Here is a 21,550-nt window from a genome sequence, read left to right on the forward strand (position 1 = left end):
CTAGTTTGATTTGAGATGACGTCACCATCATCTGGGCCCTCCATTCGACGTCAGGTATTGCAGACGACGACCCACAAATCTACAGACACAATAAATTCGGCAACGTACGGTGAGAAACGGCGCGGGTCAACGAACTGTTGACGTATTTAAAATACGCACTAAGTGCCTTATCGCGAATGTAGTACGCCGCGGCCAGCGCGGTCTTGCGATGCTATGTATATTTGCAAAATGGATATTTATAGACGTCCGTGACGGATGATTCGCGCTATTTCTAAGGTCCTTACGAGAATCGGTGAGTAACTATTTAATGTCTTCTGCATTGAACTCTTAACACAAATATTTCTCGCTCGACCCGAATTCGCAACTCATATACTTAAAAAGTTTTTAGCAGTAACACGAAACTGTCATTTGAACTGTTTATTCCACGAGTCCATAGACTTTAAAAATAAATAAATAACATGTCAAATTTCGAAGATAGTGATGTGCCATATAGAGTTTTTAAGGTTGTTATTCTTTTTTAGTTCCAAGCTGAAGTTGGAGCGAACAATGAGTCGTATTATTCATCAGATATGAATAAAACAGACGTGTGAGGTGAGCGAAACCTTTCTCAAGAAGACTTAACCCACCGGAAACTCAGGGAGAGTTCGTTTTACAGCTTGTACTTTAACGCTATTGATATCAAGAAAATGTGAGAAAGGAAGTGTGTCTGTCATGCCGCTACACCATACATACTACACGCAATCTCTTTGTAATGCGAGTCTGTGTTAAGTAGTGAGCGATTCTCGTCGCGACATAGGCCTCGTGTAAGATTCATATTCGCGGTGAAAGGGCCGCTTTGGAAGTCTGTCCGCACAAAGCGAGGCACCCGCAGTAGCCGCTCTATCTAAGTGTCTACCCACATATGCATCATGCGGCGGATACAGATCCAAGTGTCTTACGCATACACGCGAACTGCGAAGGCCAGTTTTGTGTATGTGTCGCGAATACATACGGCTTCAATAATCAGCAGGTGAAGCGAACTAAAGCAAGGGGGTTATTGCGATTAACTCTTTTATCCCTTCGTTTCCATATCAAAGAGTAATGAACCTTGTTCTACTATTGGACGTTGTCGATTAGTAACCGTGTGATCTTTTTAGATTTTATCGCACTCATTTTTAGTTAGGTTTAGTTATATTGATTATATTTAGGCGGGAGAATTAAAAATAAAAAAAATTAAATTGCTATTTATATAGATTAGGTGCTTACTGGAGTATTTTTTAATGGGATTATTTTCTTATTTGCAAATAGGTATATTCCTTTTGTTTTAGCCAAACAAATTGATAAATTCTTAGTAGAAAATAATTTTAAAAATAAATGATGAATCAATTATATATTTTTTTGCAAAAAACCAATTTTTGAATTTGGCTAGGTCAGTTTCCTTACCGTGATTAAGTTTAAATCTTTTAGTTTAAGTTAAGAGAAACTAAGTGCAACAAAGACAAACTCTTACAGTGAATCGATTACGACTTACAAGTAACGAAGGTCAGGGGTTTGCGAGTGTGAGTGCGTATGCAAGTATGCAAGCTCGCTCGGTGCGGCGTCGTCGCTGCTGCACGCCTGCACCGCCGGTTGCAACACCCTCCCCCCTTCGCTCTCGCTTCTCACTCGCCGCCGTCTTGCCGCTAGCCTGTCTCACCTCGCGGCCGGCAGCCTTGCGCGACGCGCCGCGCTCTTTCACATTCAAAATTATTCGCAATCATTGCAAAAACTCTCTGTGCAATAAAAATATCTCATCATTCGCTGCGGTCGCATTCATTCTGAAAACAGAGAGATTCTTTAAACTTTTTTAAAAACATCACTTGCCTTTCAAAGTTTGAATGCACTCCTCGTTGCATGTCCCGCGCGTCGTTATGAGAACCCCGTACTGGCGATCACGTTGACGTCGCGCGGTGCCGCCATATCTGTCTCGGCCACCAACTAGCAAAATTAATAGGTAATTATTTTCGTGTACAGTGTTGCAGGTCGATTGTATTGTACAGTGATTGTGTGCTACAGTGTTTTCTATCTTCTGGCATCCTACGTGCTCATTCCAATTGGATTCTTCTTGGAAATTCAGGCGCGCGCCGGCCGGTTCTTATCGAGTGCAATGCAGTTGCACTCTCAACTTATTGCAGTTTCGCATTTGCCAAAGTTTTATGCGCGGAAAGTTACTTGTGTTTGTATTTTGATACAGAAGGATTGTAAAAGTGTTTTTAAAGTGATTATTAGTTGAAAAGTGTTATGTGTAACAATTTTAAAAGACCTAATCGAGTATACTCTGTGTTATTTCGGTCATTGACCGCCGGATTTCGCATATCCTTTATGTTTAGACTTTAGTGTAGTTGTTAAGTTTTTTTGTTGTAATTTCAATTTTTATTTTAGGCTCAAAAAAAAGTTTCACATCACTAAAAGAATGCGATGACCCACGCATTCGCTTTTTGAAATTACGCCTTACCCTGATGGAATGAGGAGTGCACTATCCTATTGTTTCACAGTTTCTTATGTTTGAACATCATTTGTTTTTTTGTTTTTCGGACAATTAGCGAGTTGTCATTTTCTTCCAAAATTACAAAAAATTGTAAAATAAGGTAAATATTGTTATTATTCTTCATAATAATTTACTTATAATAAAATTGAAATAAGATAATGCTTTGGTGATAAATAATGTGTAGCATTGTTTCGTACTCGTTGCTCTCTTGATATGACATCATCAGTATTCTGTAGTGAAGCTTGAAAGGCCTCAATTCCCAAAGTTAAAGCTGTTGATAATAAAATTAGTTCAAAAGTTTTAGTGGAAAAGCCAGTGTGTTGCTGTACATCAGTGTAGTGTGTGTTCAAAAAGTTAATAATTGTGCAGAATGGCGGAGGGTAATGGAGAAATATCCCTAGAAGATGTCTCCGGGAAGGACTCAGATGTTGGCCGGACACCAGATTACCCCAAACTTATAGAATATGGCTTGGATCCAAAGGTAAGATCTTTATAACATTCAAAGCTTTACAGTGTATTTATATTTCTATACTCATAACTTTACATCATATGATAAGAAATAAAAAGTAAAAATCATATATTGGAAACATACCGCTTAATCACAAATTCAAAACCAATCATTTTTTAAAATATCAAATATATAAGTAATCATAATACAAATAATGCTTAAGAATTATCTTTAAAATCACATTTTTAATAATTAATCAATAAAACAACATGAAAGATGATCCATCTATAAGATACTGGAGATATGCAATTGAAAAATATTCATAATATCTTAATATACAAGTTTTTTGAATACATTCATTATGATTATCTTCTATTAGATGTAGTAATATTGCAGAACAATTTAAAAAAGAAGTAAAAATGTAAAAATTTTAAATGAGAATATTGTCTAACAAGATTCCAATAAGAACATTTTAATAATATAATTATTATCAATTTTTCCAAAAGTTTACTTTATTCAATAATTGTATTAATTACTTATCAAATTATTGTTTATATGAAAATATTTTCATTTAAACTCAAATATCTTGACAAAATTGTTTTTTTTTATTTCATATATAAAAGTGAATAAATTATAATGATAAACAAATTCTGACATATATTTATTATATACAGTATATATTATAATTAATATATCAATCTAAAATATACTAAATATAACTACTGAGTAGTCGCATCATACATGATGTGTTGCCGAGGTACTTTCTTATATTGTGTTGGTATTCAAGTATAACTGCACCTGAGAGATATCCAGAATGTTCTTTTAAGTAATATAAATATTATTATAAGTTGACCTACCTCATATGATGGATTATCTTAAAAATGGATTTACATGCACTTTCTCTAGTTGACCCCTGATACATTTATCTCTTAACTTTAAATTGAGTGCTGTTACTATGACAATATTTTGTATTCTTTGGCTTGTTTATAAATATTTTTTCAATGTTTAATAACATATAAGATATTTTAAAATTATAACTTCAGATTTTAAAACAAAGTTTATAACTTTGAACCTACTTATGCATATATGACATACTTGTTTAAATGTACTTGAAAATTCTAATTAGAATTTTTAAATGTAATGTATAGCAATAGGGTCAAATACATTGAGTCATACATAATCAACTAATAAGATGCTTTATTTTAGTTTTTTTACAAAATTTTAAACAGTTTTGGGGATTGTTTTGAGATTTTATTGTAATTAATATTTTTTTTATATATTATGTTAATAACAAAATAAAAATATATGATATGGACTTCTAATGAAGGCTTTGTAAACTTGAAATAATAAATTCTTGGCCCTGAAAATTTTTAAATTAATTGATGAACCATCAACTTGTAATTTATACTGATATTAAATCTTGATAGTGGTTCACCTTTATTGGTGCCTTCCTGTTGTTTTTTAAAAGTGTAATGAGCCTGTTGCTACTACTATAACAAAAATGATAGCTGCAGACTCTGTCATTAAATTGTTGGTGGCAACTTAATGGGAAATAAAAGCCTGAAAAATGTATTGTTCCCCACAGCTCTGAGGCCTAATGAGATAGATGATTGAGGGCGCTCTCAATTGCGTCGTCTATCTTGAGGAGACTCGTTCTTATCACCAGTGATTCCACACTTATCGCCATTTGGAATATTCTGACACGGTTTTAAGTTTTGACCTGCTTGTCTATTTACTTTGTATAGGAATAAAGTGGGCGCGTTTGATTTTTCAGGTAGCAACCAAGCTCGACGATATTTATAAGACTGGAAAGCTAGCGCACGCTGAGTTGGACGAGCGTGCGTTAGATGCCTTAAAAGAATTTCCATCCGACGGTGCTTTAAGTGTTCTTGGACAATTTTTAGATTCAAATCTCGAGCATGTATCTAATAAAAGTGCTTATTTATGTGGAGTCATGAAGACCTATAGGTGAGTGATATTTTTTTTGTTCTGCCAACCCTACCGTACCGAGTTTTGGGCGATGGCCAAATTGACCGATCAGTATCTGGGTCATCTTGAAAAAATTGATTTGACACTTATCGGGCGTGTGGCGAACTGCATTTTAAAATGATGATTTTATTAGCGGGTGCTGCCATCTAGTTGACTTGCAGACGATTGCCGCATTGCAACGTGATTATACAGGTTGCGGCGGATTTTACATCAAAAACCGGCTCAGAGCCGTTGAGGCTTCCCTCTTTGGCTTTGATAAATGTTCCAATTGACGCGAAATGCATGAAAAATGTATGGCGTCTTTTGAACGTTGCGACGATTCATAACGTTTGAGATTAGATTACGTGTGGTCATTATCCTCCTCAAGGCGCGTGACGCATATTTGCAAGCTCCTATAGCTTTATACAGCCTTGTACAACGAACCGCAAGGAATGACAATGCAAACTACATTTTTCCACTGTCGTTGGGCTGATTTTAAATTTCATCACAGCGCTTAAATTTATATTTTTATGGTGGTGTTCTTATTATCTTGTATTTATTTGTTGGTGTTAATGTTTAAGCCAGGAATCCCGGTTAAATTAGAAAAAGAACCCCACTTTATCTTGACCACGCCCATTTATTTTAACTAGTTAATTAGTCACAGCTAAATTAAATAATATAGATCTTAAACGCCTTTCCACTTGTAAATTAGGGTTGGCAAAAATAAGGTTAAATAACGTAAGATTAAGCTTGGCTATCAATGGAGAGATTTTACTTGTCGACTGCTAACCCTAGTAACAAGGCGCTAAGAAAGGATGTTGGCGCGCAGATGTTGCAATATAAACTTAAAAAAAAAACAATGTTTTACAATTAATTATAATGAATAATAATAATAATATAAAACTGAATACTAGCATACCATTAAAAATATATTATAAGTTATTAGTTTAATTTCTACAAAAACTAGTGAAAAAACTCGTAGTGAGGCTCAAACGTGGTTGCATTAGAAACCTTTTTTCCCTGTACATGCATATTGTGGAATGATGTTCCTTTTGACGTTTCCACAACCGCTGTAATTTGGAGGCTTTCAAGCGTCGTACGTACACGCATCTTCTCCATCAAGGCAATTAAAGGTCCAATTACGATCAGCTATCATTTTTTATATTAACGAAATATCACAATATTCATGATAAATCCGTATAAACAGATATAATATACGAGTATAACAATATGTTCACAGACAGAAAAGCAGAGCGGGCGTGCAGGGCGCGCCCGCGCTGGCCGCCTCTGTCCAGGCCAAGGGCCCTGACGAGGACAAGATCAAACAGATCCTCGCGAGGACCGGGTACACGTTAGACGTTACCACGGGTACGTGGCTTTTGTTTTATATATGTGTTTTGTGTTTCTAGGATTTAGATTGTGAATTGTGGAAAAAATCATTTTGTTTAATGTTTATTATATAAAATTGTATTTCAGTTCATAAGAAAAAAAAATCCTGGTGTTTTTAGGTTCGTGCCCCATTTTGACATCGCGTGTTGCTTTTTATACCAGAGCAGGGAAATGAAAATAATTTAAATACCTACGACAACGATCGCCACAACTCCTCCTCACAACCATCCTGTTTAACGTCAGGTGTGTCCGACTGCGCCACGATGACCACTAAAAAGAATTCCACAAATGGGAAATATATATTTATATATAATGTTGGAGAAATAACCCTGTTACTAGGCGAGTTAGATGCATCTCACGAACTGGTCTCGGTTAACGGTGCAATCACTTCTCACATAAATATATGTTGTCACGGTCTTACAACATTCCTATTGGGTCCTATTAGATTCCTATTAGATTATAATATAAAGGACCCAATGACTAGATAGTTTAATATATTTCTTATTGGCATTTATTCTCATAGTTTAGTAATATTTAATTAAATTTAGTAGTTTTTATGCCATATTTAAATTTTACTTTTAAAAGATTGCTGTAAATTTGAAGTCATAGCCGTGACGAAACGCCAAATAATTTACAGTAGTGCAATTGAAATTGAAATCTGAAGCCTGACAGCAGTTGATCGAAACGAACGGTTGAAAAACACGCGGTACTCGCGTGTGCTAATTGCTGTTGCCGAACAAAGTGCTTTCGTTAATAAAATGATAATAGCGGCGCATCCACACTAATTAGGAGACCGTCGTGGCGCAGAGGCACGCAGAGTCTAGCGACTGTAACGCGACGGTTCTGGGTTCGATTCCCACTCGGTGGAAAGAATTATTATTTATTGATGTTTTCATTTCTTTGCTTTGGTGCTATGATGGCAAAAGCGCGATGTTGAGTTTGGCTACTCAACATGTAATGCCTCGAAAAAATTTGGCGGAAAGTGGGGAAATTGAGTGTTTAAACACCAGGTTCCCTCTGCCTACCTCTGCGTGTGCTATAAGCGGGATACACCGTGTAGCTGAAAAAAAATTCTACGCTAATTAAATGTTGCACCAGTGTAAATCGAAAGTGGTCGCTTGTGGCCTAACGGAATACTTTAGATATCTTATCGTGTCCTATATTATTGCATGTATGCGAATTACGTATCTTTGAGGTTTAATATTAATATTATTATCAATTAATCTAAATATATACACGTCTTGCAGTACTTTGATATCATTTAAATTATATATTTTCAAATATATATTTTATATTCAAGTTTTACTATTCCTAATGTTTTTATGTTCGTAAGATTACTGTTTTTTTGGTTAACTTACAAGAGCGAATTATCAAACTTAAAAATATTTTTTTATTAGAAAAAATATACAAAGTGGATATTTATTTAAAATAAAGGTAGTTTTAGTACAAGATATGTCTTATTTCAGTACATGACGTGGGTTAACAATTTGCTCATTCAATATTAAATTTGAAAACATTTTTTTTATCTTTCGTCTTAAACAGAATGATCTAATAAAATCGTATACAAAACTTAGTATAAGACATCAAAAGTAGTATGACACACATAGGTAACGTTTGTTTTGTCGGTGCGGCAGGTCAGCGAAAGTACGGCGGGCCGCCGCCGGGCTGGGAGGGCGGCACGCCCGGCGCCGGCTGCGAGGTGTTCTGCGGCAAGATCCCCAAGGACATGTTCGAGGACGAGCTCATACCGCTGTTCGAGCGCTGCGGCACCATCTGGGACCTGCGCCTCATGATGGACCCCATGACGGGCGCCAACCGCGGCTATGCCTTCGTCACCTTCACCACGCGCGACGCCACGCAGCGTGCCGTGCAAGAGGTAACCACCGCGCCCCCTCCCCCACGACCACCACCACCACCAGTGTAACCAATCGCGCACCGTGTATCGTGATGTCGGTTTGATTATCTTAAGCAACACACGAATGCAGTTGTGCATAACTAAAACATTCTAAATTTAAAAGTATAGTTATATCCATAATAATGGTAATATAATGAACTAAATAACTAATAGCAACATTTGATATACAACAGACAAATCGAAAATATTGTAAAACTTTAGCGAAACATCATAACACGTTGCGCGACTTGTACTACATGTTTCGTGGCCCCACGTTGATTGATTATTATACTACGTGTTACTACATGTTCCGTGGCCCCATATTGGTTGATTTGTTTTTTTTTTTTATTATTTTTTTGTTAAGTATTTGGGAAAGTAGCAATGATTTAAGTTAATTCGGCCTTTGTATTTGGCTGTCTGTTGAGTGAACAAGACATGTAATAATTATTTTTTTAAAGAAAGTTATGATTTTTGTTTATTCTTCGTTATGTATTTGAGTTTCACTTTCGTGAACTGTATTGGTCAATTAGTACTGAACTGTTTTAATACGTCATTATTATTTATTAGTCCGTCGTTACATATTTTTGTGCTACAGTTTAGAGATTGTTTTTAAAGAGAGAAATAAATCGACCAATTGGGTATTGACAAAAATGGGTGTTGTGATTAGATGACAGAAAGTGGTAACGAATATATGTAAATGTTTCAAAAAGAACATGTTTAAATTGATTCTAATATAAAACTAACAAAACATCACATACTCTCGTAATAGTCTCGAAATTGCCACTTTCTAAATCTGTTAGTGTTTCAACCTGAAAAGGTTTAACCGCTAATATTATAGGTTGGTGGCAACAATGTTTTTATTATAACAATTTAATTTTTCCTTCATATATGGCTATGCTACTGCATTCATCTCTTCCGCTTTCAGTGTTGCAAAATGATAAATGTTACCTCCGCCTTGGGTGTTAAATGTACATTTGGATCGTTTATTTCTTTATTATTTTAGTAAAGTACTTTGTAAACCCTACAGTTACCCTTGTTTCATCAAAACCAATTTAGCAGTTTTTACGAAGATATTGACTAATTATATTTTACGGCGCTTTTTTAAGTAAGTAAATAACAAATATATAAATTCTTGCCACCAACCTCATTTAAATGGATGTTACGCACATCTGTACCAATACGCATTTTTGCACAGTCTTATTGCTGATAATATATAAAAAAATAATGTAAATTCGTACCACTAAATTGTGTCTAAAATAATATATATTGGTTTATTCAAAATGAAACTAAATTCTAATTTGACATCTACTTTCCAGGTGAATCGCCGAATGTTTAAGTATAATCCCTTGAAAAAAAAAAAACAGAATCACAGCACATTAGCTGACCGCAGTTTGGTGACTTTGCCCCTATGTATAATAAACCTAAGATTGGGTGAAATCGTCCTCCATATTTAAATTAGATATTATATACTTAGAGAGCATGAAATTTGATTTTTGGTATTAATTTTGTAAATGTATCTCTTCTAATTATAGTACAATTTTGAATTTGTATCTAAATGTAAAATGTTAGCAATTATTAACGAGGACATTAAATCCATTTTTTTTTTCATCATTTTGTTTTAAATTTTTAGTATTATCATCAGAACCGTTACATATTACTTTTAATCATGCGTTATATTTGATTAGGAAATGCATTTACTGTCCCCACGACGAGTTCCACCCGGCAACCGAAGTCACCAAACTGTGGCGTCACTTGCAAAACTACTGTAGATCAGCCATTGGTACTTTTGCAAGACGCAATCATTTTCCTGACGAATAATTAAATGTATTCTGTCACATTTGGGAGATCTAGACTTAAGCTTTTATCATTTAAAGAGCATGACATTAATATCCCATTGACGGTTGCCATATAGAATGCTAAATGTCATCAAAATTCGCCTTGGTAACTAAACTTATTAACCATTGGTCATTGTTTCGACAGCCTTCTAATGATGTAGTATATGGCCACCGCCAAACTAAATGTAATCACTGAATTGTTTAAATGTGCCACTATATAACACCTGTAATCTGATCTAGCCTCGCTTTTCCCGAGATATCATCCCGTTCTTACTGTGCACCTCGTTCAATTTTAAGTTGCTTTCATTTTTTTTTATTACCACCACATTTTATTTAATCGCTTCTTTTATTTTCACTTCATCAAACGGTCCACTTACAGGGTTAACTTTCAATTGGCTTCAAAAGTTCTCCAGCTGAGAATTTTATTAATAGTCAGGCTCTCCTCTTTGCTCCGTACAACACTCTCGGCTTATCATGCAACGTACAGTTAACTCATCTCGATTGGCTCTAACCAGACTGACTCCCGTCGCCGGACCGCGTTCCGTATCGAAGGCCCACTTTTCAAAATTTTTGCCTTATTATTTTTCCCACAGCTCGATAATCACGAAATAAAACCAGGGAAGACTCTCAGAATTAAGATTAGCGTACCGAATCTGCGACTTTTCGTCGGCAACATTCCCAAGTCTAAAGGCAAAGAGGAGATACTGGAAGAGTTTGGTAAATTAACAGGTAAAGTTTCAAAAAGAATTTAAAAAGACTTGATAGTTGGGTTTTTGAGTGCGTGGGGCTTGGTGTGGACCGCTGAGGGTGCCCCGCTTGCGTCCCGCTTGTCCCGTCCCGTCCTGGCCCGTCCCGCCCGCCCCGCCCAGCCGCGCCCGCCCCGCCCCGCCCGTCCCGCCCGCCCGTCCCGAGCGGCGCGGGCCGGCGGGCCATGGCTATTCTCCCTCGAATTGTTCTTGCAGCTGAATGATTATGAAATTCGAAAGGGGAAAAAGATTGGCGTTACGGTTTCCTTTAACAATCATCGTTTATTCGTGGGGAATATCCCTAAGAATCGAGATCGGGACGATTTGTTTGAGGAGCTTACTAGGCACGCACGTAAGTCCTTCTCGAATTCATAATATGTGCTATGTGCTCCCAGTTTGTTCTCCTGGAATATCGTTTGAGTTGCTTCATATTGTAGCGAGGGCTGGAGGGAGCTTTGTATTGTTCTTGTACTTGCCCGCTCGGCGCCGCCTTCCCTCCGTCTTATGTCTCTTGTATGATTGCAGCGGGGCTCGTTGAAGTTATTATATATAGTTCGCCCGATGATAAGAAGAAAAATAGAGGGTTTTGTTTTTTGGAATACGAGTCTCACAAGGCCGCGTCGCTGGCTAAGCGCAGACTTGGGACCGGTAGAATAAAGGTAAGTTTATTTCACTTGTTCGTACTTTTTCTTATTTCATGTAACAATAGTTGTAGCAGTAGTTTTATAATACTTTTTTTGTTAAGGTATGGGGCTGTGATATTATAGTGGATTGGGCTGATCCTCAAGAAGAGCCCGACGAGCAAACTATGAGTAAAGTGAGTGCAAACATGTTTCCTTTTTTTCTGAAGAGTATCGTGCGCGGGTAAACAAGTATCTTAATATATGCGATAATTGTAGAATTGAGGTAGGATACAGCATGAAGCTAAGAATAACCGACTAAAAATATGAGATTGAGTTTAGCATGCATATGGGTATATTGATAATATTTGAGTATGACGAGTATGATGATTTATTTAGGTTTAAAAGGAGTAGTATATATAGTAGTATCTATGTTTGCCCACAAATTTCTGGAAGACCGAGTCATTTATTATTTTTAATTTAAGTTATGCATATTCCAAAACAGGGGCAGCTAAGTTTTTTAAAATCGGTACTGTAGTTTATGATATAATTGGATTCACAAACATAAAAAATTATGCTTTCTGGCACAATACCTTTGAATCACAATAAAAAATGCATCTCTGGCAAGATGGATTTAATCAGAATTTTAACATATTTTATAATATTAATCACACACTGAATAAAAAAAATATTTGTTTTCAAGACGCGTAGACTCTAGTCCCGGCTACGTAAATATTTTTGATTTTACATTTTTTTTTATTAAGCAAACTATAAAATAATTACAGTTAATATAAATATAATCGTCATTCAAACCAGGTTAAGGTGTTATACGTCCGAAATCTGACCCAAGACATATCAGAAGAGGCGCTTAAGGAGGAGTTTGAGCGCTACGGCAATGTGGAGCGCGTTAAGAAGATCAAGGATTACGCTTTCGTCCATTTTGAAGACCGAGATTGTGCTGTTAAGGTAACCCGTTCGAGTCCTTGTTAAAGTTTTTTTTAGAAAGAAGGATTTAAGTAGAGGTTAGTGTCCCATAGGGGAGGCCCTTGCCACCATCGACATCGTCTCAAGCAGCCACGTAGCGCTTGCAAAAAAATTCTCAGGGACAGAGTACCCTCTACTCACCCGGAGTCGCTGTAAAAGCCAATAGAGATAACAGCATTAACCTAATGTTCGAAAAAAAATTAGGAAGCATGTTTTTTATAGTTATAGTTTGCATTTAAACTTAAAGTGAATATTTTCATCGCGTGTGAATTGAACCCACTGCTATAGCAATTAACAAATGTTTTCATTTGAAGAGAATATTTATTGTACTGAAATACTGTTTTGTGTATAATGTATATATTTAGTATTAGCTCTTGTACGGCTTCCCCCGAGTGATCAAAGAGGTAATAGCTAAATTATGTATGATATATTACATATTTTAAACGCCGTTGCATCGAAACGATCACGTTGATAATAGCCTTTTCCAATAAATGGACTATCCAACACAACTACTTTGTTAATTCGAACCAATAGTTCCTGAGATTATCTAGTTCAACCAAAAAACTCTTCATCGTTATAATATGCATACGAGTATATCAGCTAAGTAACAAGTGGATCGATATGATTATAATTTAGGTTAAATGACGTTATGAGTTTGAGTTATCTCTCTATCGAATAATATATTTTTTACACACGCTGGTGCAATTTCAGCTGGTCACATGATCGATATCAGATAAGATTTCCGCTAAATTATTTAATGGCTTACCGACATTTGATGTAGCGATAAACGTCAGTTTATTCTTTGCATTTTTCTTGAGTTTTTATATCTTTTAAATTGTATTTTTAGCTTTACCTGTACCTCTCACATAGCATAGGGGTACACGCATGTGACTGTTAATGCGACGTTTGTGGGTTCGATGTCCACTCGGTGGAGTGAAATATTTATTTACGTTTGTATTTCCATTTCTTCGCTTTGGTGTCGAGGCAAGGCGCGGCGTTGAGTTCTCCCACTCAACATGCAATGCCTCGAGAATTCGGCTGAAAGTGGGGAACGGAAGTGTTTTAAAGGGAATGGAGTGTCTCAACACTGGGTGCCCAGGTTTCCTATGCCTGTCCTGCTATTTGCGGGATACAGTGGGAAGATAAAAAGTCTGATATTTTGGGTTCTCAAACTAAACCTAAACTAGAAATCTTTGATATTGGGATTTTTATATTTATTTATTTTCTTCCCAACTGAACAATACGCAAAAGTTTAGAACATCTAACTTCAGGACGGCATGGATTCGTCACCAGCTCTTTAATGACTTGAATTCTGACTGAAGTGAAGAACGAAATGTCTTGACACTAGGTTTAATCTGTCTTATTTGTTGTGCGGGAAAACGTCAAGCTATATTTTCTCAACACATGTGAACCTAATTCGAAGTGAAATAATATAAAAAGAGTGACGGCACACAATATTTATCTATTAATTATTGCATTTCTACCCCAGGCAATGCAAGAGCTAGACGGCAAAGACATGGGTGGCGCGCGCCTCGAGGTGTCGCTGGCCAAGCCGCCCTCCGACAAGAAGAAGAAGGAGGAGATCTTACGCGCGCGCGAACGTCGCATGACGCAGATGATCTACGGACGTGGCGGGTGAGTGTTCATTTGATCATAGCATATTATCTTTGTTTTTAGATTTTACTTCACGCTGTATCTCGCGTATAGCGCGATAGGAAGAGGGAATGAATGTTGGAAATGGAATTATTCCATTCCTTGCTGGTTGTCGGTTCGATTCCCACCTTAGGGAATGATTATTTTTTTTTCCCACTCCGGTAGATAAAATGTTTAAATTTTAGGACTCAAAATGCAATGTAATGTTTCGAACATTGAGTGTTTTAGTTTCTGCGTTCAGTGTAAAAAATAGCTTACGATTAATTATATGAAAAGTTAACAACTAATTAGCGAACAAGAAAAGTTCGACATTAAAAACTTTTTGTTTGGCAGATTAAGTACTAGTATTTTTATATTTTTTATTACTCTCTTGTTTATAATTTAGTATGGACATACATAATGGTAATTAGGTAATAATATTTTTCCTGAAAATAAAATTTTATTACGGGTTGGGTTTAAGTTGAATCATTCTGTTAATTATACAGTTAATTTATAGAAGTCGTCTACTGTTTATTAATATTGAAGGAATTATTAACAATAAATCTATAAAAAATAAGATTTTGTATTTTAGTACTATTTACAAATAAATATACAAATCAACTTTCATATTATATGCAACTGTAAAATACCTTTATGAAATTGATTGCTACTATCAATATTATAATACTTTGTTATCTATGAATATTCCACAGCACAATTGGGATTTTCGGACTAATTGATCTATTTTGTAATATCTATGACACTGAATAGAAATTAAAGTGGTAAATAAACAATTACATTATATCATTTGTAAGTAACAATATTTAAATATTTTAAAATTCCCAGTAAGAGTAAAAAGGTTTTAATACATAGATTTCTATTCAGTGAAGTGTCGTCGGTGGTGTGTCAAAAATTAAATAAATAAATCTATTTTTAGTTATTTATGGTTCTAAATTCTTTTTAAAAAAATTGTATATGCATATCTTTGGACAACACTAGTGTTGTCAGTGCTTATAAACAATGATAAGGATGCCACCACACGACCGGCGGTCACGCGCAGTGAATCTAGTTATCTATGGGTAACGTGTCGCTGTGTAATGTCAGATTTGATTGGTGCAGCTGCTCGCCGGTGCACGGCGCGCTGCGCGGCCGCACGCCGCAGCCGCAGCCGCGCCCGCCCCAAGCGCGCGGCGACTACGGTCAGTATGGGCGCGCCCTTACACGCACACACACCTACACTACACACGCGCACGTGCGTACGGCACGGATGTAATGTGGCTATGTTAGATTGACTTTTCGTCAATTGAATTGATTGATTATTATAATTTTTTTAATTTGAATATTAATTATTTTTAACTATAACTCAGTAATTAACAAATATATTTTTTCTCAAGACGCCTTAATTCTACCAAACAGATGTTTTTTTTAAATCACAGCTGCAATTACGTCATATTTTTCTTAAAGAAGGAACCCACCTGCTAAGTTCACACCTGCGTCCTTGTAACATACCTTTGTCCCCTCGCTGACGACAGCCATTGAAATGCTCAAACCTGATCATCGAGTTAGAGACGCGTCTACCTATAGCTAAAGCTATGTTTGACCATCCCTCCTTATTACAAGGAGTTATAACCGCATACTGACTTGCTCCTTTAATTACTGGTTTCCTTTGAACATCGACGATCACATTGAAATGTGTTAACAAATACATATAAAAGCCCATCTAGCAGCGTCGGTCACACGCAGACAAAATGAGGAAACATGAAGAAATATGTATAGATATATTTCATTATTTAAAATGATAAAATGATAAAATAATAAAATGATAAAAATGATGTTTTTGGATAAAGATTATTCGTGTTTCTTCATATTTCTGATACAAATGAAACTTGGACACAACACAAAGTGTACACGGTGTGGACTCCACGCGCACACGCAATCTTTGCTACTGATCCCCTACTAACAAACTCGGTTGCGATAATATACTGCTTGTTTTCTATTTCATATAAATTCTACTTAGAATCTCACACAAGCTCAGTGTATCGTCGCAAGCCACGTCACATGTTTCATAATGCTACTATTATAGGCTAGAAATAATGAAAGCTAGGTTATAAGTAGGTTCTGCATGGTTTCGGACTAAAGACGTAGAGGAGAGAAACATTGAGAGAAGTGTACGTACACGGAGGGCTACAATTTGTTTAAATGTATTAACAACCCTAACCGATTCCCGAGTGCATGCTTGAACATAAGTATCATCGCTGCGTTTGACACCTGTTCGATATGTCTAATTATGATCACCTGTTTTACATCGCTTTCAGTATAGGTTTTGGTGGTGGGCGACAGGAATGCAATCTGCAACCAATTTGTTTCCAAAAATTTTTTAAATACCATTTTGTGTGTATCTCGAGGCAGCTATAAAGCTGCAAAGCTATGAGCACAATTCGAGGAGTTAGATTGTTTAAGTGGACGATGCATGTTTTTGTCGTGTGTCGATACGGAGCCGGACGGTGGTGCTGGAGCGGAAACGGTAGCTTGTAAGTTAGCGTTAGTTTAGCTTAGCCTCTAAAAGGCCTGTGTTGTGTGTTTATAGATTATGATTACGACTATTACGGGTACGGGGATTACCGAGGTGGCTACAATGAGCCATTTTACCGGTACGATGAGTTCTATTTTGATTACGCTGGCCCACAGCCGTCCGCCGCCCGCCAGCCTCCCAACAGAGCGCAACCGGTGGGTCCCACACACACTAACTAATACATTATTTTACTAGTCACTAGATTCTGTACTCATCATTTTTTTTTCGGTTTTTGATTTGCCAAATTTTTTTCATCTGTCACAATATTTTTTTTGTTTGGTTGAATTTGAATCCCATCCTACAATGAGTCAGTGGCTCGGTAAAGGTAGTGTGTAGGCCTGACGGTGTGAGCAGGCGGCGGGGGGGCGGGCGCGGCACCCTCAGGTCTGCATGACGCGCGCGGCGTCGGACGTATCGCGTCGGAGCCGACTTACCATCCACGTTAGCTTCGCTTCCATCATCCCTCATGTAGCGCTTTCGCTTCGCCCGCTTGGTCACTAACCCTATAACACGCTTGGAGCTTGGCCACCCCCGCATATGAACGAAACTCGAATGCCCGTGTAACGTTTTTTTTAAATTTCTCGCTGTTGTAACGAGGTAGAGAATATGTTAAGAAGAATTACTGACCCGCTTGGTAAATGCCTCACTCAGGACGACGAGATCGCTCTCGGGCCCAACTCGCTTTACGATCTAACTGGAGGCATTCAGGTACCCGCGTACGATCGCATTACGACAGTATGTAACCTCCTTGTTGATGTTGTTAATGTTGTTGTTGTTGCTGTTGTCTCGATGTTAGATATCGGTAGATATTACTTATACGGTCGTATTTTTTTTATTATTATTCTTAGTGTAGTAATAGGTACCTGATTGTTTCTTTATCACGTATTACTCTTATTATTATTATTATATACATAATCTTGACGTTGACAGTTTTAGCATATTTTTTATCTCGTACATAAACTATACATATTTTATTTAGCAGACTGGTTTATTTTGCAGCATGGTTAATTTTTCTTAGGAATATTCTAGCTATTTCTCTTTAATTTTGAATGTTAAGCTTAAAATGATGGTATGAATATTCTTAAATTTAATCAAATTTTAAAATATATTTTATAATTTTCAACAACACTACCTACACATCACTGATAAGACAAATGGTACTTGATTAGTGATGTGCGCTATGCCGAATGTTTATCGAATTATTCACATTTTGCATACAAACTATATTAGAACGTAGCATTATCGGGCTTAAAAGCCAATTTATAATTTTAATTTTATTTTACTCTTTACAATTTCAAGAGCCATCAGTATATAAATAAGTAGTTTTAGATATTGCTTAAGTACTTAGCGAATATAGTGTAAAAGCGGTGGCTGAGGCTGTTTTCGTATTATTGTATGAAAACATATTGTTTATCCTTCTTTGATATGTAATCTCTCTGAGTGACTTTAAATTTAAATGTTGTTGAAAAGTTTAACTTTTTATTGATTTTATTCTAATCTCAATAACAAAAAGAAATACAAATATATAAATCGTAGGCTAAGAATGTAAACCCGCTAACAGCATATTAAACAAATTATCAGGAGAGACTAAAAACAATAAAAAAAAAACTGAATACATGTATTATCAGAAGGTTTTTACAATTTCGAATAATGATTTGTTTTTTCTACTATATGAAATAAGATTAAGGTCAGTTTTGGTTTTTTTACTCTTTCAAAAATCAAAAAATGTTTTTAGCAGGTTAAACCTGCTTTGGTTCTTTACACTCTAAGCCAAAAATAAATAAATCTTGTTGTTATAATCTGATACTTTGAAACCTTTTAGACCCAACAATGCAAAATAGTCAATTAGAGAGGAATTCCATATAAAGAGTCCAGATAATATGTTGAGAACAGCCTCAACCACAGATAGCTTTTATATATTTAGACTGGCATTTATCTTATCTATGAAGTTACACTTCTTGATCAACGACTTGAAAAATCATATTATAAGAATCAATTGGAAGACTTAGTTAATGGTTGCTAAGCAAGGTTGATTTCGGGAGCATATAAGGCGTGAATAAGTTTATAAGTTGACTAACATAAATATTTTTTTAATTATTAAGCATTGTTTTATTTTATAAGGTAAATCGACGGTAAATCGGTTTTGTCTACGTTAAAAAATACATTTAGTTTATGGCACAAATGAAATTTGATTTTTTAAATAACTTTACTAATAAACTTAATTATTATGATTAACAAAATTATATATATGCAAGTCGTCTTATAACTTGTCGCCTGGTCTTACAAATACACCTTTATGCGTTTCCGAATTCTTAGGTATATCTTGGCTGGCATTAGCTGGCTATATATAGTCTTTCAAATGTTTCTTTTTTAATAAATGAACTATGCAAAAGAGCAATTGTTTTTGCTCAGCTTTTCTCAGCTGAATTGCCATCCAAGCCGGACTGACACTACTGACATTTTTATGTAACTCGAATCAAAAGTGCTAGTACAGTACCGTCGACAACTCACGGCCGCTCTGTATATTAAGATTTTTTGAAGTTTTGCATATTGTTCAAAAAGAAATAATCAAAAGAAAGAAAACATGTAAAATCTAATCTGTGCTACCATCTACACGCAACTATAGGTCAGCCGCGACTTTTCAACCGTACTGTAACAGCCTAATTGAATATGTTGACTTGGACATGATTTAAAGTAGTTGATCAAGAGGTGATGTGACGTGGTGATGAGTGGTGGTGTAACGTTGTGGTGGCGCGCAGGCGGCTGGGTCGTGTGGGACGGGCGCGCGATGGGCGCGGCGCGGGGCCGCGGCTGGGGCCCGTGGTGGTGCGCGACGCGCCGCTCGTGGCCGCCGCACGCCCAGCGCCATGCGTGGCAACCCGCGCGCCAAGCCAAGTTTACCAGGTACGTGATGAGCGTGTGTGCAGTGTGTTGACTGTAAACGCGATGGTTATGGAGTCGTTTCTCAGCTTGGAAGAAAAAATATTTTTCATGTTCTCGTTCGATAAGCTCTCAACACTCGATATTTTGAAATTTGGCGGAAAATATCAATGGAGCACCTTAAGTCTAGATTTTTTTCTGACTATTCTGTTACAATGGAAAAAGCGTGAAGCTTCTTTTTTTGTTATGTATGTACGTATATAATTTAAACTTATAACTAAACCTAGAACCGAAAATACTCCTTATATTTTATGGAGACATGTTTATGTGATGATTAAAAGTAATACTTCTTTTTTTATTTGACAACTGTGGAACATAATTTAAATATTATTATATTAATTAATAGTATGTTAATTTTATATCCTTATATATTTTATTTATATAAGAGGAGAACTAAAAAGTTTGTCTAAATTCTAAATTTACCTCAACAAAACTTTGGACTCTCATTTGTATTTGTTTCCGCAAATTTTACTCCTTTCCGTCCTTTCACACCACTAATTTGATTTCAGCTTGTTTAATGGTTTGCGTGTAATCTGGACACTTGTTAATTTATTGGTAACTATTCCATCCCTATCCTCACCTATCCTATTTTTGTTTTGTCATCCTTGAGGTCTACCACAAACTTTATCTCTAGCTCGATGTTGATGCGAGTCCAAAGTTTTCTGGGTACAAAGTTTGTGGAAGATCTTGTAGTTCCTGTAGGTTTATAGATTTTTTTTGTAGAATATAATTATGTGTACATATGTATAGCAGTGTTGTCTTCGATCATAAGTAGCTCATGTTCAATATTTTGTATGGTCAGGGATCATATAATAGGTATGGCAAAGGTGCGTGCATACTGGTGAAACGTAACATGAAATGCAATGAAAAGAATTTTCCGTATTCTGCCAGATGTCTCATGAGAGAAAACATACTTTTTAAATAGTTTTAGTTTTCATAGTAGGTAGATCAGTCATGTGATACTACAGTATCAGCACCAGCATTTCATGTTAGGTTCCCCCAGTGTGCCCAGGGTGGCTGACGGCAGGTGACGTGTTGTGTGCAGGTAAACGTAAGCACGACGGGGGTCAGCAGAGCGCTGGGGGGGAGAGCAAGCGGCGGCTGGGCGCGGCGGCGGCGGCGGCGCGCGGCTGGGGCGCGGGCGCGGGCGCGGGCAGCTAGCGCGCGGGCGACCCCTGTCCCGGAGACACTACAAGCTGAGCAGGGGAGGCCTCGCCCGCGCTGCAGGCCACGCACAGCGGCCGGCTGCGATCTCGCTGACCGGCGGATCGCTCTAGAATATATATGTGTTTCTTTTTTTTTCTCTCTCTCTCTCTCTCGTCGGAGGTCGTCTTCGCGTTTTCGATTTTGTACGACGATTCCGTAAAATTAAAGTAGGACGTTATGAAATGTTTCGAATGTAAGTTTCCCGTTATGCTTATGGTTTTTTTCACTGTCGTGTCGTATTGGCCGTATATTTAATATATGTTTATTTTTGTGATCGCGCGCGGTCGCGGTTGCCTGTTTGCGGCCGCGCGTCGGGTTGCGACCCGTCGACTGTCTGTTTTTTTTAATACATGTTATTCGATATATTTTATTCCTGCGAACGCATTTTGCGATGTGATGTGTATTTTAGCAGTAATTATTATATTATAAGGAGTTTGACTGTTGTTTTTTGACATACTTACAACTTAGGTTACACGAGAATGATTTAATGGAATGAATTGACCTCGACGACTTGTCAATTACGGCTAAAATAAAAACACCTGTAATCGATAACATTTCCCAACTGTGTTCCTGCTTTAGTTTTTTTGCTTTATTTTTATTACATATTTCCCTTTTAAAATACATTAGTGTGAAGAAGTAGTATTGTAAAGTTCAGGATTTCTGCAATGTTTATTATTATCGCTGTTCTAAACTTTTTTGTATTTCGACCACATAGCATGTCCATACTGTTAGAACTCTGTATCAATCTTGTATCAGTTTATTATGTGGAATAAATTTGCAAAACTGTGTTTGCCTTATTATAACACTTGT

At 36.7% G+C, this 21,550-nt stretch overlaps 1 protein-coding gene across 11 annotated transcripts; it reads left to right on the plus strand.

The window, feature by feature from the left end:
- The first annotated feature begins 515 nt into the window (after nucleotides 1–515).
- Nucleotides 516–21,543, plus strand: LOC146539814 (heterogeneous nuclear ribonucleoprotein Q-like). Of its 11 annotated transcripts, none has more exons than XM_085207546.1 (16): nucleotides 529–591; nucleotides 2,401–2,606; nucleotides 2,876–2,987; nucleotides 4,729–4,922; nucleotides 6,163–6,290; nucleotides 7,946–8,187; nucleotides 10,634–10,769; nucleotides 11,312–11,445; nucleotides 11,532–11,603; nucleotides 12,223–12,372; nucleotides 13,880–14,025; nucleotides 15,127–15,221; nucleotides 16,610–16,749; nucleotides 17,246–17,302; nucleotides 19,354–19,498; nucleotides 20,580–21,543. In XM_085207546.1, exons 3-16 carry the CDS (start codon nucleotides 2,877–2,879, stop codon nucleotides 20,693–20,695), a joined length of 1,866 nt encoding a protein of 621 aa, XP_085063672.1. In that variant the 5' UTR covers nucleotides 529–591; nucleotides 2,401–2,606; nucleotide 2,876; the 3' UTR covers nucleotides 20,696–21,543. The 11 variants fall into 11 exon arrangements, with proteins under 11 accessions (XP_085063675.1, XP_085063672.1, XP_085063671.1 ...); XM_085207545.1 differs by lacking the exons at nucleotides 529–591; nucleotides 10,634–10,769 and adding exons at nucleotides 1,640–1,972; nucleotides 11,003–11,138; XM_085207544.1 differs by lacking the exon at nucleotides 529–591 and adding an exon at nucleotides 1,641–1,972.
- The last annotated feature ends 7 nt before the right edge of the window (nucleotides 21,544–21,550 follow it).

The sequence above is a fragment of the Heliconius melpomene genome, chromosome 3 (genome assembly GCF_056956725.1).
Source record: "Heliconius melpomene rosina isolate 202511_hmr_F chromosome 3, ASM5695672v1, whole genome shotgun sequence".
NCBI lineage: Eukaryota > Metazoa > Arthropoda > Insecta > Lepidoptera > Nymphalidae > Heliconius > Heliconius melpomene.